Below are 19,500 nucleotides of genomic sequence, written 5' to 3' on the forward strand. Positions count from 1 at the left end.
CAGGTGATTCTGAAACCAAAAACCCATTGAGAACCCAAAGCACTTTAGGCTCTAAAGCCAAAGTTTGAGAACCACTGGCCTATGGTCTGGTATCCAGCTACCTTATTTCTAGACCTAAATTCCCAGAGGTCCTAGCCAAGGGTCATTCTGCAAAGTGGTTGCTTCTCTATGCCTCAGTCTCCTCACCTGTAAAAAAGGGCTCAAGAGTATAGTTATAAAGGTAGAATGAGATCATCAATGTGACGTGCTCCAGAACAGAACAGGACAGACTTATGGATTCACTCACTGGCCCCTCAATGGTCTGGAAGTGTCCATGCCACTCCCTCAAGTGCACAGTCAATAGGCCAGATGATTACTCTTGGGGTTGAGAGAATGAAGGGGGCTGAGCCAGATCCCTAGGAAACAGGGCACGTAACCCTGTGATTCTCAACCTTGACTGCAAACTAGGTTCAACCAAGGTGCTTAAACAAATACAGTTCTATGGTCAGAGGTTGAACTTCACTAGTCTGGGGTGGGACACAGGAATGGGCATTTGAAAATCTCCCCAGATGGCTCTGATGGGTAACTGCAGCTGCTCAGGCAGTCTGGTCAAACTGGCTTAGACAGCTGCTCAATAATCAGCCCAAACAGCTGTCCTTTTGTAGTATCTCGATCACCAGTGACCTCCTGCTTTCTAAAACGCTACTAGCTATGGAACTACTCTTCTATAACCATGCTGGGTTGTATGTCGGATGGTTTAACCAAAGTCGGGCAATTTATTTTCTTGGTCACAGGTGTAATGGAAGGTCTATGGGAAGACCATTCTGGCAACTGGAAGAAGTCATCGAGGAGCCTTGATCCTGCCAGCCTGGTCCTCATAGTTAACCATCACAGTCATCTGGTCATCCTATTTTAGATCATGTTTCTCAACTGGTGGTCCACATATGTAGCACCCAGATTTGGTTTCTAAATACTGTTGTCCATTAAATGGAACCATAGCTCCTTGAAGAAATGACTGCTGTCAGGGCTGGGGCAGGGAAGGTATAAAATGAGCTTGAGTATCTGCTTACGCTGGGAAGCAAGGAAGAGCTCAAACACGATGGATGCCTGTTAAGAGAACACAGAAGCCACCCCGAAGGGGTCCCTGATGGTAATGGATTCCATTGAGTAGAATAGAAAACTATGAGTCCATATGGCATAAGCAAATAAATTAATAATTTGTAAGACTGATGAAGGACAGGATAGTGACCTAGTTTCAACCACTATCCCCCCCAACAAGATATGCATTAACTACAAATGGAAAAGAGAGTATCTGTACAGTTGAGGAGTCCTAGAGATACCATGTTCGTCAAATAGTCAAAGGGAACATTACTGGTAATGGACTGAATTGGAATCAAGGGCGCCTTTTTCTAAATCAGCCATGAGAACATGACATCACTTCAGCGAACACTCTGCAAAGAGGCATGACTTGAATCCAGTCATGAGAAATCATCAGACAAAACCAAACTGGAAACATCCTACAACATGGCCGGCCGGCAAGCATCAAAAGGATCAAAGTTAGTCAAACTGCAAGACGGCTCTGGAACTCTTCCAAACCAGAGGATAGTGGGGACGCGACAACAGAATAAAACAAAGGACATTACCGAGATTGGTGACACTTAAATGGGGTCTGAAAATTAAAGGTAGTATTCATGCTCGTTTTCTGCTTTTGATCTTTTTTATTGTGCTCGTGTAGGGTCACTGACCACATACGTAGAAAATACGCAGTGACACTGGCAGGGGTGGGGGCAGTTGGGACACCGGATCTGCAACTTGTTTTCAGATGGTTCAGGAAGAGAAACATTCTTTTTACTATACTTGGCAAACCTGCTCAAAGACTGCCTCAGATGGCTCCAAAGTGACAGGAGTCAGGGGAGCGCAGCAAGGAGAGTGTGGCGCACGTCTGGGTGACTCTAGAGGAGGCAGGCAGCTTTCAGGCTCTCTCCAGGACAGTAGGAAAGCACAGCTTAGTTACACCAGAAAATCGAAAGTTTAAAATATAATGGCAAAATCCTAATGCGAAAATCTGATCTGTTCAAATGCAATATTTCTCCTTAAAGACAAAACGAAACTTTTCTCTGATGAAAAATCAATGTACAATATTACAAACTGTCAAATGTCCTATCGGCATGGTGCCAGAATAAAAAATAAACAAATAAATAAACAACTCATGTAGCTCTATAAAGCTGGGGTCTGAGTTTTCAACTCAAGAAAGACAAATGCACCTGAATGATGCTATTCTTGACCCTAGGTTTTGGAAATCAAAATAGACAAATAGTGAAACACATTTGGCCTGAATTACTCACAGACGCCTATAAGACTTAAAGATACTGTGACATGACGGTGTTCGTCCCTTAGCCATGTCGGACTTTTTGCGATCCCATGGACTGTAGCCTGCCAGGCTCCTCTGGTCCATGAGATTCTCCAGGCAAGAATACTGGAGGGGGTTGCCATTCCCTCTCCAGGGGATCTTTCTGACCAAGGGACTGAACCCAGGTCTCCCCCATTGCAGGCGGATTCTTTACTTGCTGAGCTGCCAGGGAAGGTGGGGTTGGGGTGGGGGCAAAAAATAGCTGGCCAGACAGGATGGAGGACATGCATGGGAAGACTCTTTTTTTTTTCTCCCCAGAAAGTCTGAATTAAGTATAAGCAGGGCACGACTTCTATTCTGGATTTAGTAGTTGCAGAGAAGATAAAAAGATTCACATCTGAGCCTCTCTTTTTCTCAGGTCCCATATCCCATGCCAGTGAACTCTGCTGGCTTTACCTTTCAGATAGGTCCACGGTCAGATCAGGCCTCACTCTGTCCCCTTCACTGCTACTTGGAACAAGCCACTGTATCTCCTGCTCCAAACCACTGTCTCCATGCTTCTGCCCTTAGTGCCCTACTGTTCTTGATCAACACAGCAATCCGAAGGCTGCCTTTAAATGTAAGATCGGGTCCCTTCACTGCTTTAGAAGTTCCACTCTCCCTTCGTTCAGAGAAAAAGCCAGCATTCTCACAGTGAACCACAATGCCCTGGCAGAGATTCCAAAGTGGAGTGCTGGGCCCGGGGGCCAGCCCCATCTGGGGAATTAGTAGAAATGCAAATTCTTGGGCACCCCATGTCCCGTAAGTCAGAGAGTGAGATCCAGTTGATGCATTTGAAAGCCTTGTCTCTGTTTGCAGAACAATTTTGCTCATATTAAGAGGACTTTCACACATTAATAAATAAGGCAGGTGAATTTTGGATGGCGGGGTGGGGGGGGGCTCTTCCTATTTCAAATTCAATACACTTGTACTGACTGGCCCCTCTGTGTGGAGATTGGGCCAGGTGGCTTTTGGAGATCATCTTGTTGAAATCTCACCACACAGACCATTTAATATGTTTTTACTGACCCCTTAATATGAAGAAGCTGCCTTTTAGCTAGAAAATCTGCCCAAGTAGGGAAGCAGAACTTGGGCCCTGAGAGCTCTGTCCACATTCAGGCTGAATTGTTTGTCTCTATGAGTAGCTGGGTCCACGTGTTGTCACCCAGCCAGGGCACCTCCAACAGTGAAAGGGAACAGGCGCCAACGGGGTCAAGGACAACGGGGTCAAGGGCAACAGGGTCAAGAGCAACAGGCACACGTGAGTCATCCTGGGTCCCACAGGACTGTGGCTACTCTGCAGGTAGGTTCAGCCTTCTCCCCGTGGAAAATACCTTAACAGTCACATCCTCTAAGCCCCATTCAGAATCCTAGGGCTGGCTGAAACAAGACTCCACGGTCCTAACCTCAGTTCTGTTTAACGGGTGAATGTGGAGAGCACGACTAAAAATAAAACAAACCCTTGGGTCCTTCTCCTAACCTGTGGCAGGGAGATAGCTCAGAGTGGTCCTGAAATTAAGCAGAACATAGAGTATAATTAAAGCAAGATGGTAACACAGGCTTTTCTTCTATTCTGAATTTTACCATGGAAATTCACATTTTGCTTTAATTCGCAGTATTTTAAGGTCTAGAGGATAAAACACAAAGCTCTCCTTCATGAGAAAGTTGCTTTTCCTCATTCCTGCTTTTTTCTTTCTTATTTTAGTTTTAAAATCTGGTCAATCATTGAGCTCGCTTGAGTGATGGCAAAGTCAAAATTATGACTGCCTGATTTTACCCTTCAGTGAACTTGTCAAAAAAATTAAATTAAAGATCATGTTTATGAATATAATGCATGCAGGGCTTCGTGGCCTCCTGAAAGAGAGAATGTTTGTTCTGTCCAGCCACTCACAAAACAGTTTGTCACATGATATTTTCATATGCAGAGAAAATAAGAGGGCAGAGAGAAAATGCTGCCTCTCAGGGAATACAAAGTGCATTCCACCCATGGGTCATATATTCAGAAAAATTTATTTTAGTAAGAACAATAATAATGCTTCTAATAGCAACATTAGATCCTCCAAAACTTGTCGAGTACTTCCTAGTTTCCAAAATGTTTCCCCATCTAATTTCATCTGACAAAAGAGATCATTAATATTTTAAAGTGCAGTATCGGGCTGCTTGATTTAGCATTGCCAGGGCTCGGGCTCCTGAAGAATGGGCATCACATGCAGGCTTGCTGAATATTCTATGCTGAGGCAATTGTGCAGCGAGAGTCAAAGTGTTAGTGCTTTCTGTAAAAAATATGATGGGACAATAACATTCAGCACCAAAAATCACTGAAGTCTCTGGAGATGACTGTATGGAGAAAATTACTATTCTAAGCTTTCTACTGAATTTTAGAAGCCTAGTCGGACACAACCGAGTGACTTCCCTTTCACTTTTCACTTTCATGCATTGGAGAAGGAAATGGCAACCCACTCCAGTGTTCTTGCCTGGAGAATCCCAGGGACAGGGGAGCCTGGTGGGCTGCCGTCTATGGGGTCGCACAGAGTCAGACACCACTGAAGCGACTTAGCAGCAGCAGCAAAGTCTCTTTAGTTTTTAATGAAAATGCCTTTTTTATCAAGATGAAGTAAATCTTTCTATTTACATATATACATATATATTCATATATATTTCAATTACACATACATTTAGAAAGCTGAATATTAAACTCTCCAAAGTCTGCCCCTCCCCCTTCTCCACTCCTCCAATTGATTTCTGAGGTCACTTTGATATATATATATATCTTTCCAGACCATATTGTATCTGTGGATAAGTATGGACATACTTGGGGCTTCCCAGGTTGCTCAGTGGTAAAGAATCTGCCTGTCAATGCAGGAGACCAAGGAGACGCAGGTTCAATCCCTGGGTCAGGAAGATGCCCTGGAGGAGGAAATGGCAACCTACTCCAGTATTGTTGACTGGAGAATCCCATGGACAGAGGAGTCTGGTGGACTACAGCCCATAGGGTCGCAAAGAGTCGGCCATGACTGAACAACTGAGCACACAGCACGCACATATGAATATATACATAGCTATGTAGATATGTATTTTATATGCATATTTGCACGCATATACTATCTACTATTTATGTATCATCTTCTACCTACTTACCTATCTATCTATCATCTTCTAATCTATTTATTGCCCTACCTATCCATCTGATTCTTGGAATACATGGCTAAGCTGGTTCTTTTATAATGAACTTCTAAGAAGCCAGAAATGATGAACAATATTGAATCAAGATTTGTAAGCAAGCACTGGAATTATTGTTTGCTTTGAGGCATCTACCAATCTCAGATGGTCTAGATCCTAGAACCATGGTTCTCAGATGTGAGCATGCACTGGAACACCAAGAGGGCTCTCAAAAACATGAATTACTGGATCCTACCTCAGAGTTTCTGATTCAGTAGGTCTGGGTGGGGCCTGAGAATCTGTACTTCTATCAAGTTCCCAGATGATGGTAGTGGTCACAGAAATACTCACTGAGAAACTTGGGCCAGAAGCAGTGACAGATTTCATTCACTGTGGATGGTGAGTGCACCCACGAAATTAAAAGATGACTGTTGCTTGGAAGGAAAGCTATGACAAACCTAGACAGCATATTAAAAAGCAGAGATATCACTTTGCCAACAAAGGTCTGTATACTCAAAAGTATGGTTTTTCCAATAGTCATGTAAGGATGTGAGAGCTGGACCATAAAGAAGGCTGAGCACTGAAGAATTGATGCTTTCGAACTGTGGTGTTGGAGAAGACTCTTGAGAGTCCCTTGGACTGCAAGGAGATCCAACCAGTCCATCCTAAAGGAAATCAGTTCTGAATATTCATTGGAAGGATGGATGCTGAAGCTGAAGCTTCAACCACCTAATGCAAAGCTTTAACTAACTAATGCAAAGAAAAAGACCCTGATGCTAGGAAAGATTGAAGGCAAAAGGAGAAAGGGGTGGCAGAGGATGACATGGTTAGATAGCATCACTGACTCAATGGACATGAATTTGAGCAAACTCCAGGAAAAACCGGAGGACAGAGGAGCCTGGTGCAGTCCATGGGGTTGCAAAGAATCAGACATGTCTTAGCAACTGGACAACAACAGGCAGCTAGACCTGGGTTTGAATGAACTACACATATAAAGTGAAAGACATGGAAGAGAGTGCTTTGTTATGAAACAGTGGGAAATTTGCCTGTCTCAGTTTTAGCAGTGGTTGGAGAAGAAAAAAGGAAGAAAGAAGTCTCTGTTGAGATTTCCTAACTTCATGTGTGCACTGACATGGGCTTAAAGACAAATAGCAAATGAAACAAAAAAGAAAACTTTAAGCCAAATATGTAGTTTAAGGTATTCCTAAATTGGCAGTATCTTCAGGCATTGCAGAAAACAAAATATAAATAAATAAGCTTTTATTTCAACTTCAAAAAATTCCCACAAAAAATCCAATGTACATGTCAATAAAAAAGACAAAATAAACAAGGAAATAACTGCAGGCATGAGTCTACAGAAAACATAAACTGTAGAATTGGACATACAGAGTGGAGATATTGAAATTTCAGATACAGATACAGATTATCTTAAAAGACACTTTCTGTGTTAACTAAATAAAGATTGATCAGGTATATTTAAAAAGGAACCAAATAAAACTTTTAAGAAGGAAAACCATAATAACTGAAATGAGAAACTCAGCAAACAGTTTAACACCAGATTAAAGAAAGTTGAGTAAAAATTAGGAAGTTGGATGACAAACTTGGAAAACAAACCATCAAGGAGAGACAGTGACACAGGAAAAAAAATTCTATGTAGGTTAAGAGTCATGGAGGGCAAAGAAAGAATAGAAAGTACTGGAGATCTAACATTTGGTGAAATAATAGGTGAAAAATTTTCAGAACTAATGAAAGATACCCATTTTCATGTCCAAGAAGCTCAGCAAATCATAAGAAGAATAAAGAGAAACCCACACTGAGGCACATCACAGTGAAACCGAGGAACACTGAAGCTAAAGAACAGACTGTCAAGACAGCTGGAAAGAAAAGACAAATAACCTAAAAATATACAATAATTAGACTGAAAAATGAATTCTTAACAACTACAGAATTGATAGGACTATGGGAAAATATCTCTAAAACATTGCAAGAAAATCACCAGCAACCTTGAATTTTTACCCAGCAAAATCACCTTAAAAATGCAAAATAATATCTTTCAGACAAACAAACCCTGAGAGACTTTCACTAGAGAATCTGTTTGTGAAAGACAGAGGAAAGAGTTGAGAAAAGCATGTTTTATTGAAGGTGGTAAGTTTTTTGTATTGATATTCTCTCAATTAAACATTATGTAAGAAATGAAACTGGCCTAAATTATTGGGAGTTGGAACTGATGGGATGGGTATTAACCAGGGTTTTTCCCCAAAGAATTATGCCTATGATGTGCTGGTTTATGGATAGCATTACCATTTATATCAGATGCCAATTAGTGGTTTGAAATCACTAATTATTTCATTATTGGCATTGCATTGCAGTGGGTCAAATCAAAGTATACTATGGTCCATGATATTTCAATCAGAATAATGAAAATAAAACTCTATATCCAAAAGTCCACAGTATAAAACATGCAAATAATTTTAGAAAATGTTTGATTTTTAAAATTTGATGTTTAATGTTTAGTTAAATATATAAAGTTAAACACTTAAATATTTGTAATATTCAGTCACTCAAAGCTGTAATGATGGCAACATTTCTTCCTTCAACAAAATGAGTTCTGATTTCCAGAAGAGGGAAAGGGGAAAAGATTAGAGACACTGTGCTGCTTCCAGAAAGAAAAAAAAGAGATTCTGACATTAACAAACTGCATGGTCTTGGGCAAGATAAAGAACCATTTGCAGTCTATTTTAAAAACAGTTTTGTAGAGAGAGAAAACGTGACCATATGCGCTCAAGATTCTTCTTCTGGATCAAAATACAGCTATTATGGTTTTATATGCTAGAAAATCCAGGTGAATTTGTATTCTAACTCCACTCTGCATGACCCTGTCTTTATACTACAAGGTGAGCCAAGGTGATTAGTAGTACCTGTCAGGGTTGGAAGCAGAGCAGGGAACCCAAAGGTAGGAGAGAAGTGAGAGGTCAAGAGATAGGGAGGACAGCTGAGTGATCTCTAAGAGAAAATACCAGGAGCACATGCCACAAAGAGAGGAGCCAACGAGAGCAAGTTTGAGAAACATTCCTAACCTACTCTATTGTGCAAGAGATCACTAGGATGGTTATGGAAAGAAATCTCAAATAATTTATCTCAGGAGAAGGGCAGGAGGAGAAGGGAGTGACAGAGAATAAGATGGTTGGATAGCATTATTGACTCAATGGTCATGAGTTGGAGCAAACTCCAGGAGATAGTGAAGGACAGGGAACCCTGGTGTGCTGCAGTCCATGGGGTCGCAAAGAGCAGGACATGACTGAGCAACTGAAAAACAATAGGAGTAATGATAGTATTTTTGAGAAAAAAAAATCAGTAGAAGCATTTTTCTGCACATATAATAAGGAATTTCAGATAATAATGAATGCATGTGTGTACAAATGATTCTGAAGTTTCAACACATCAATGTAATCATCTATTTGGTCTGAATATAACTAGGTAATTTTCTGAACTCAATAAAACCAACACAAGTTAATAGAAAAAAAAAATTAGAGAGATGACCAAGTTGGAAAATGATGGCTAACTCTAAAGCAGAAAGATTGCAGAGAAGGGTCATGACCCACATATCCCTTCTACCCAATCCCTTTGCATATCCAGCAGGAGAGAATGATCGGGACTCTCTGAATCATGGGAGGAAGTGAGGCACAGGCAGCAATGTAACACCTGAATTGGGGACATGGTTCGTTTTGTCAAAATAGAAGCACTGCCAAGTGACGAGCACCCCCATCATGCGACCACCTACCACTAGCACGTCAGACTCTGCTCCCTCCCTCAGTCCTTTCCCAGCAGCTTTCGTATTTCTGAAGGCATTTTAGGAACAAAAGTACAATTCCCATGTCTCTGTAGAAGGACTAGCATGTACATTTCACCGCGATGCTATAGACCGAATGGTCCTGGTAGCAAACCCACAGGGATGGCACTTTTGTGACTCAGAGCAGATTCTGGGATGATATATTTGGGTGAGGTGAAGATATATTATTTAGTCATATTGGGATTATGAGATGCTGCTCCTAAACAAAGCAAATTATTTAGCAAGTACACAAGTTTTCACATATTTGCAGGAATAACTCAGAATTCCCCTGTTAATCAAGATGACCGTTGCAGTGTATGCTCCCAAGTGAGCCCCAGGCTCTGGAAAACCACCTCTGACCTGCGTCACACCTGTGACAGGAACCTTTCAGTGAGGGGGAGCCTCTCCAGGGAAAGGAGACTGCTGTTCTGCTTCTAATCCATCTCCCAATCATGGTTTTAAGAGATTATCCAGGGAATGACCTAATTCCAGTAGGAGGTGGAGCCCTGGCTACTCCCCCAATCAGATATTAACAAAGCTTAACCACCTCCTGCCAGTCAGAGATGCTGGCCTTCTCCTTGGTTCTAAGTGTTCTTTGAATGATTCTAAGCTTTCCATGACCTTTCAATGAATTAGGACAATGTGTACCATATCATGGTCCTGCTTGTGATATTTACTAGAATAGCCACCACTAATGGAAAGCGGACCTGTGCTAGGCACTTTATACCCACTATTTCTACTGTTACTCCTTCACTCTGCACCCAGAGTTACTATGGATCATTTCTTCATAAAACAGCCCCGTTGGGCATACCCACTCAATGCATAAATGTGAAGATACGTTGGTTTCCAGAAAGGAAAAGAGAACAGTTAAGACAGGAAATGTTTCTATCACCCATTCCTGAGGTTTTGTTCTGGATCCAAATGTATTCATAAGAAAAAAAAAAATCCCAATAAGACAACAGCTACCTTGCAACTCTTCATGTAGAGATCTGGACCTTCACCCTTATGTGATTTCAGAACACCGAAGTGGTAAGCAGTATCCACACTTGGCAGGAATGGAAAATACATTATACTGAGAAAATGATTTTTTACATTTGGTCTTTACGTTAAAATCATTTAAACCTGATTCTGCTATTTCACTCTCACATTCAGGGGAGAGAGGATAAAGGATAAAGAATTTCCCAGTGATTCTTGAACACTTAGAAATACCTGAATATGAGAGCATACACATAATTTACAAATTAAACAGAAATTTCTTTTCATGGTGTATTTTTTTTTTTAAAGAGACAAAGAACTGGACTTACCCTCGCTGGAGTCTTTGGAGCCTTCTGGCTTCTTTGCTTTGCTCTTCTTGTGGGGTGGAGAGTGGTCTTTTGGCTCTAACCCCTCTGGAAGCACATAGATTTAATACATTTTTATTTAAAAATCTCCCACTAGGGGTTCACAATTATCATGATGTTTAAAAATACATTTTTCTTACTAAATCTACACATAGAGTGAAGCTTAATTGTAGTTTCACCTGACATTATGGCTGAGCTAAGTTCTGGCAAAAATCTGGGCTTCTCTAATGAACTTGAACTTGACGACTTAGAGCTTAGGCATAGCCATTTTGTTATTGTTGTTGTTGCCCTCATTAATGATTCACACGAATGTGAAACCATAAGGGCATTTTTTAAATGAAAAAATTCTCCATTAGCAACTCCAAATTATGATTATTCTCTAGGAGAGTTTGATTGAAAACTTCATGGCTTAACTGACAGGGGTCATTCTGTGATTTCATTTTAGCCCTCAAAGTATGGCTGGATGAGCTATAAAGTTATCTCATTTGGGGGGAATGGGATGGGGCATGAAATTATCCTCCTTCTATTTAAGAGATTTCTTTAGCAATCCAGATTCTAAACAATTTCCATATGCCCCTGATTAAATTCCTGTTCTTCCTACTTTTCTCAATGCTCCTCCTGCCAAGGAGGCTGGTGACAAATTCTAAAGACAGTTTTAAGAAAACTCTTTCGAATTCATCCCATTTGGATACAGGATACTTTGTTAAATATTGTATCTGCAGCTCTGGCCTCTTTATTTCTCAAAGCTTACGTCTTCAATTGTTCACACGCCGTCTTATTTTGGATTTCATCCACTGGCCCCTCCAGATCCGCTTTCCACCCTTCCTCCCCCCGTCTCTGGGACACTGGTCTCTACAGGTGGCATCAATGAAGTCCCATCTCTCTGGCTTCCTGTTATACACAGCCGATGGGGAGCCCAGGGTATTTATTTCCTAGGCTGCCGGTAGTCTTCAAGGACTAGTTATCTTCCTAAATCTAAGGTCACAGTTCCTACCAACCGACCTTCTCCCCATGGCCCTCCCTGTCTTCTAGGTCCTGAAACTACCACCACCCTGTCGCCTTTTCAGGGCTGGGAAGCACCTGTACTCCACTCTTCCCAACCCTAGTGATTCCCCTTTACTCTGCTGCTGCTGCTGCTGTTGCTAAGTCACTTCAGTCGTGTCCGACTCTGTGTGACCCCATAGACAGCAGCCACCAGGCTCCCCCATCCCTGGGATTCTCCAGGCAAGAACACTGGAGTGGGTTGCCATTTCCTTCTCCAATGCATGAAAGTGAAAAGTGAAAGTGAAGTTGCTCAGTCGTGCCTGACTCTTAGGGACCCCATGGACTGCAGCCTACCAGGCTCCTCCGTCCATGGGATTTTCCAGGCAAGAGTACTGGAGTGGGGTGCCATTGCCTTCTCCGGGAACAGTACACTTGATGTCTGCAAATCTGTTCTCTCTGCAGTATCCCACCTCTCAAAGGAGAGTGTGACTTATCTACCCAGGAATTTAAACCCCAAACTGTGATATTATCCTTAATATTTCTCTTCAATTACTTCTCCAGGAAAGCAATTCCATCATAATGAGTCTTATTACCTCTGCTCCAAGATATAGCCTACGTTCATCTACTCTGCTCATTCTCTGCAGCCACCACCCTAGTCCAAACCAGCAGCATCTTTTACCTGGGTTACTACGATAGCCCTCTGAATTCTAACTCCTAGCTCTCTCATCTTCCTATAATCTCTTCTGCAAATAGCAGCCAGAGTTATCTTTTTTTTTTTCTTTTTTAAAAAAAAACTTTATTTATTTTTTTTAATTGAAGAATAATTGCTTTACAGAATTTTGCTGTTTTCTGTCAAACCTCAAAGTGAATCAGCCATAGGTATACATATATCCCCTCCCTTTTAAATCTCCCTCCCATCTCACCAGATCACCCTGTTTGCTTGTTTAGAAACCACTGCTCTTAGAATTGGAGAAGGCAATGGCACCCTACTCCAGTACTCTTGCCTGGAAAATCCCATGGATGGAGGAGCCTGGTAGGCTGCAGTCCATGGGGTCGCTAAGAGTCAGATACGACTGAGCAGCTTCACTTTCACTTTTCACTTTCATGCATTGGAGAAGGAAATGGCAACCCACTCCAGTGTTCTTGTCTGGATAATCCCAGGGACAGGGGAGCCTGGTGGGCTGCCGTCTATGGGGTCTCACAGAGTCGGACACGACTGAAGTGACTTAGCAGCAGCAGCTCTTAGAATAAGATCCAAATCCAGTCTCATGGGCCAGGAGAACAAGTCACTTGGGTTCCACCTACCACACTAGCCCTGTCTCCCACTCATCTTTGGTTTCAGACTTATTAGCTCCCTTCTTTCATTTCTAGGCTGGTTCTTGCCTCAGGACCTTTACACTTGCTGCTCTTCCTTTTTCCTGACACACACATTCATATGCCTACCCCATTCCCATCTTTTAACATAGAGTCACATTCAACTCCCAAGGAAGGCTTTTCCTGACTACTTAATCTGAAGGGTTGCAAGGAAAATCTGTCACAGATACATCACTTGGTGTAACTGAAATTATCTTGCTCCCTTGTTTATTTCTTTATTATATGTCTCCCTCCTATACCATCCTCCACCTTGAGACGGTAGGTTCCATGAGAAAGGGCATTTGTCTTTCGTAATCCTCTCTTATGTCATTGGTGTCCAGCAGTGCCTTGAGAATTTCATTTCAAATTCCTTTTTATATCCTTATTACCCAGACCTTTCTTTGAGACCAAGACATAATGGGGTTTGTGCCTAATTCTCACTCTCTTAGCAACTATTACCTATGCCAGGACTCTATACAATAGAGTTATGGTGACTCATTTTTCTTTTCCCATTTATTATAAAAAGAACAGAACAGAAAAATGCATTTGATAGATGTGCTATTAAAAACTTTGGCATTATGGACTATAAAGGGGTTTGGGCACTAGGTTAGGCCTTCTGTGGTTGCAAGGCAGTCACATTCAAGGTCATTACCATGACCAGGGTGAAAAATGTTGCCAATGACTACATTAGCAACTCCCCCAAATTTCTGTCACCAGGTGTGGATAGATATTGACCTTTCAGAAAGGGTTCAGCAAAAACAGAAATGAGATGCTTGAAACAGCTCACTGAGCACAGATACTGGGTTCAAAAGGATTCATAAAATGAGCAGAGAACCACTTGCAATATCCCTGGGAGAAGCCTCTCACCCTCCCTTGTGCCGAAATGCATTGTGTGCAACCGGGACCAAGAGGAGAGTTTCCAGTGCTGGGAGTTCAGCTCCAAACCAGCATTTCCAGAAAATGAGTTGAGAATTAAATTGTGAATTCATGATTACCCACCTAAATGGGAGTTCTTGGGGAATGGGTGAGATTTAAAAAGATATCTCTGTGTCCACATTTTGAGTTATTTATAAACTGTAAACGCATTGGTGCTTCCTTTTTGAAGAAGCTGTAGGGCACTCCTGGGGTCATCAGTGGGCAAAGATGCATGTTAGTTATGAGCAGCCATCTATGACAAGGGTCCCCAGTCTTCTGGGGGCCAGGAACTGGTTCCAAGGAAGACAGTTTTTCCACAGACTTGAGAGGTGTATGGTCAGGGGTAATGTGTGCAATGGAGAGTGTAGAGGAAGCTTGTCTCCTTCCCCAGCTACTTACTTTCTGCCGTGAGGCTCAGTTCCTAACAGGTCACAGGCTGGTACTGGTCCATGGCCCGGGGGTTGGGGACCTCTAGTCTATGCCATAGTATTTCACAACACCCGCAGAGACACTCGACTGAAAGTCACTGCTACACATGGCCTCTGTGCTCACGTTTTCCTCTCCCTCTTAGCCTGGGAATGCTAGAGGACCTTCCCCAATAGCACCCCTTGCTTCTCCTTAACACGGTGTCAGCTTGTCTCTGTTGCCTCTGTTTGCAGCAGAGGCTGGACTTCTCGGGTGTGGCCATAAGCATGGCTTTGTCCCCGAGGAACTCAACTGGGCTCTGGCTCTTGGGTGGCAGACCTGCCAGAGGTGGCTGCTGATTTTCTGTCCCTGGGCTCAGGTTGGGGTCCATTTCAAGAGTGCATGGTCTTGGAAGTGGAAGGACATGGATAAATATTTACTATGCTAGGATTAAATGACTTAAACAGGATCCTAGGCATTTAAGTCAGTCTGTTTCTACCACCTCGAAGAGGGGCAGAGCCTCTCTTAGGATGACTCTATCTGACACCATCTGATATTATTCCCCCTAAGCATTGGATAATAACATTCCCCATCTCTTTGAGATGTTGGCTATCCTAAGTGAGTTCATGTATGTTGAGCAATTAGCACAAGGAACAGCTCAATTAAAATCCTGCTCAGCAAAGGGATGATGGGACTGATCTGAGCTGAGCCAGCCTGCACTAGCTGGTTGGACCTCTCTCCTCTCCACCTCTACATTCATTGGCTAATGTTTGGCAGTTTGAACAATACCATTTATACCAAAGAAATCTGCAAACTCTCCAAATTGGGGCTCCCCCACCCCCGACCAGAGAGTACACTTCCTGGCACCTCACTGGTTTTTGATATTCATATTATTTTTTACTAGCATTTACTAGCATTTGTTGACTGGTTGGTTCACACAAACAGGCCTTCACTAGTGTCAACTGCATTCTTAAAAATCCTTCCAGCATACTTCTTGTATGAGAAGAAGAGGCGATGCAGGGCTCAGGGAAGCCTAGCTGTTAATGGTCTTAGGAGGCTCGATCAGACTCTTCTCAGACACCAGCACACCGGAGCATGAGACTGAACAGAAGTAAGCCTGCTCACAAATACTTGGCAAGGCCAGCTGGCCCTTCACGAACCCATCTTGCACAAAATCCCCCATGATTTCAGCACTCATATATTAGGAACAGAGAGCAGCTTCCCAAGCCCATTCTGCCTGAGTGACTAAGTGTCCTTGGACCACTGAGTGTGACATCAATGGCTGCATCCAGCTGCTAGAGATAAATCCCAGAAAACTTGGCAGGACTAATATCAGAAATGATGATTCACTTAAGGCCCCTAAACCCCAAATGCTAACTCCAACCTTATGGGTTCTGTGTTAGCGTTAATGATTTCCTTGAACTCACTCTGTGGTTCAGATAGCAAGTAGCACCTTATTAAGAAGCCAGCCCCCTTTGCCTAGAAATGTGTACTTACATCACTTTGGGCAAGTGATCCTTAGCAAGATAAGGGTCTTAAACTATCTGGCTGAAAGGGCAGTGCTCCCTATGGATGAAGGATAGTCCAAGGACATCCAAGGATATCCCATGTGAAGTGCAAGCATTAATGCTAAATTCATGGAATTTAAGACAGGTTGAACAGTATGAAAAGGCAAAAAGATAGGACACTGAAAGATGAACTCCCCAGGTCAGTAGGTGCCCAATATGCTACTGGAGATCAGTGGGGAAATAACTCTAGAAAGAATGAAGAGACAGAGCCAAAGCAAAACTAACACCCAGGCGTAGATGTGACTGGTGATAGAAGCAAAGTCCGATGCTGTAAAGAGCAATATTACATAGGAACCTGGAATGTTAGGTCCCTGAAACAAGGCAAATTGGAAGTGGTCAAACAGAAGATGGCAAGAGTGAACATTGACATTTTAGGAATCAGTGAACTAAAATGGACTGGAATGGGTGAATTTAACTCAGATGACCATTATATCGACTACTGTGGGCAAGAACCCCTTAGAAGAAATGAAGTGGCCATCATGGTCAACAAAAGAGTCCAGAGTGCAGTACTTGGATGCAATCTCAAAAACAACAGAATGATCTCTGTTCATTTCCTAGGCAAACCATTCAATATCATGGTTATCCAAGTCTATGCCCTGACCAGTAACGCTGAAGAAGCTAATTTGAATGGTTCTATGAAGACCTATAAGACCTTCTAGAACTAACACCCCCAAAAGATGTCCTTTTCATTATAGGGGACTGGAATGCAAAAGTAGGAAGTCAAGTAACACCTGGAATAACAGGCAAATTTGACCTTGGAGTACAGAATGAAGCAGGCAAAGGCTAACAGAGTTTTGCCAAGAGAACACACTGGTCATAGCAAACACCCTCTTCCAAAAACAGAAGAAAAGATTCTACACAGGGACATCACCAGATGGTCAACAACAATATCAGATTGATTATAGTCTTTGCAGCCAAAGATGGAGAAGCTCTATACAGTCAGCAAAAACAAGACCAGGAGCTGACTGTGGCTCAGATCATGAACTCCTTATTGCCAAATTCAGACTTAAATTGAAAGAAGTAGGGAAAACCACTAGACCATTCAGGTATGACCTAAATCAAATCCCCTATGATTATACAGTGGAAGTGAGAAATAGATTTAAGGGACTAGATCTGATAGATAGAGTGCCTGATGAACTATGGACTGAGGTTCATGACATTGTACAGGAGACAGGGATCAAGACCATCCCCATGGAAAAGAAATGCAAAAAGGCAAAATGGCTCTCTGAGGAGGCTTTACAAATAGCTGTGAAAAGAAGAAAAGTAAAAAGCAAAGGAGAAAAGGAAAGATACATCCACTTGAATGTAGAGTTCCAAATAATAGCAAGGAGAGATAAGAAAGCCTTCCTCAGGGATCAGTGCAAAGAATAGAGGAAAAGAATAGAATGGGAAAGACTAGAGATCTCTTCAGGAAAATTAGAGATACCAAGGGAACATTTCATGCAAAGATGGGCTCGATAAAGGACAGAAATGGTATGGACCTAACAGAAGCAGAAGATATTAAGAAGAAGTGGCAAGAATACACAGAAGAACTATACAGAAAAGATCTTCATGACCCAGATAATCACATGGTGATTGATCACTCACCTAGAGCCAGATATCCTGGAAATGGAAGTCAAGTGGTCTTTAGGAAGCATCACTACAAAGAAAGCTAGTGGAGTTGATGGAATTCCAGTTGAGTTATTTCAAATCCTAAAAGATGATGTGGTGAAAGTGCTGCACTCAATATGCCAGCACATTTGGAAAACTCAGCAGTGGCCACAGAACTGGAAAAGGTCAGCTTTCATTCTAATCCCAATGAAAGGCAATGCTAAAGAATGCTCAAACTACTGTACAATTGCACTCATCTCACACGCTAGCAAAGTAATGCTCAAAATTCTCCAAGCCAGACTTTAACAGTACGTGATCCGTGAACTTCCAGGTGTTCAAGCGGGTTTTAGAAAAGGCAGAGAAAGCAGAGATCAAATTACCAAAAACCGTTGGGTTATAAAAAAAAGCAAGAGTTCCAGAAAAACACTTCTACTTCTACTTTACTGACTATGCCAAAGCCTTTGACTGTGTGGATCACCACAAACTGTGGAAAATTCTGAAAGAGATGGGAATACCAGACCACCTGACCTGCCTCTTGAGAAACCTATATGCAGGTCAGGAAGCAACAGTTAGAACTGGACATGGAACAACAGACTGGTTCCAAATAGGAAAAGGAGTACGTCAAGGCTGTATATTGTCACCCTGCTTATTTAACTTATATGCAGAGTACATCATGAGAAACGCCAGGCTGGATCAATCACAAGCTGGAATCAAGATTGCCAGGAGAAATATCAATAACCTCAGATATACAGATGACACCACCCTTATGGAAGAAAGCAAAGAAGAACTAAAGAGCCTCTTGATGAAAGTGAAAGAGGACAGTAAAAAAGCTGGCTTAAAACTCAACATTCAGAAAACTAAGATCCTGGCATCTGGTCCCATCCCTTCATGGGGAAACAATGGAAACAGTGACAGACTATTTTTTGGGCTCCAAAATCACTGCAGATGGTGACTGCAGTCATGACATTAAAAGACACTTGCTCCTTGGAAGAAAAGTTATGGCCAACCTAGACAGCATATTAAAAAGCAGAGACATTACTTGGCTGACAAAGGTCCATCTAGTCAAGGCTATGGTTTTTCCAGTAGTCATGTAGGGATGTCAGAGTTGGACTATAAAGAAAGCTGAGCACCAAAGAATTGATGCTTTTGAACTGTGGTGTTGGAGAAGACTCTTGAGAGTCCGTTGGACTGCAAGGAGATCCAACCAGTCCATCCTAGAGGAAATCAGTCCTGACTATTCATTGGAAGAACTGATGCTGAAGCTGAAACTCCAATACTTTGGCCACCTGATGCGAAGAACTGACTTATTTGAAAAAACCCCGATGCTGGGAAAGATTGAAGGTGGGAGGAGAAGGGGACGACAGAGGATGAGTTGGTTGGATGGCATCACCAACTCAATGGACATGAGTTTGAGTAAACTATGGGAGTTGATGGACAGGGAGGCCTGCATGCTGCAGTCCATGGGGTCACAAAGAGTCATCCATGACTGAGCAACTGAAGTGAACTGACCAGTTTTTTCTTTTATTTTTTTTAATCCTAATTTTTTTTTTTTTTATCCTAACAGTTTTTTCAATCCATGGTTCTTTAAATAATAAGCTATCCTGGGTATCAGTCAGTTCAGTTCAGTCGCTCAGTCGTGTCCAACTCTTTGCGACCCCATGAATCGCAGCACACCAGGCCTCCCTGTCCATCACCAACTCCCGGAGTTCACTCAGACTCACGTCCATCGAGTCAGTGATGCCATCCAGCCATCTCATCCTCTGTCGTCCCCTTCTCCTCCTGCCCCCAATCCCTCCCAGCATCAGGGTCTTTTCCAATGAGTCAGCTCTTCGCATGAGGTGGCCAAAGTACTGGAGTTTCAGCTTCAGCATCATTCCCTCCAAATAAATCCCAGGGCTGATCTCTTTCAGAATGGACTGGTTGGATCTCCTTGCAGTCCAAGGGACTCTCAAGAGTCTTCTCCAACACCACAGTTCAAAGGCATCAATT

At 42.4% G+C, this 19,500-nt stretch overlaps 1 protein-coding gene across 3 annotated transcripts in view; it reads right to left on the reverse strand.

Annotated features, from left to right (window-relative positions):
• Positions 1 to 19,500, reverse strand: part of MACROD2 (mono-ADP ribosylhydrolase 2) — a 2,318,987-nt gene that overhangs the window by 172,793 nt on the left and 2,126,694 nt on the right. For all 3 annotated transcript variants that reach the window (XM_044928284.2, XM_025264700.3, XM_025264701.3), the window contains exon 11: positions 10,661 to 10,744. In XM_044928284.2, the coding sequence (XP_044784219.2) occupies positions 10,661 to 10,744 (84 nt within the window). The remainder of the gene's footprint in view (positions 1 to 10,660; positions 10,745 to 19,500) is intronic.

The sequence above is a fragment of the Bubalus bubalis genome, chromosome 14 (genome assembly GCF_019923935.1).
Source record: "Bubalus bubalis isolate 160015118507 breed Murrah chromosome 14, NDDB_SH_1, whole genome shotgun sequence".
Taxonomy (NCBI): Eukaryota; Metazoa; Chordata; class Mammalia; order Artiodactyla; family Bovidae; genus Bubalus; species Bubalus bubalis.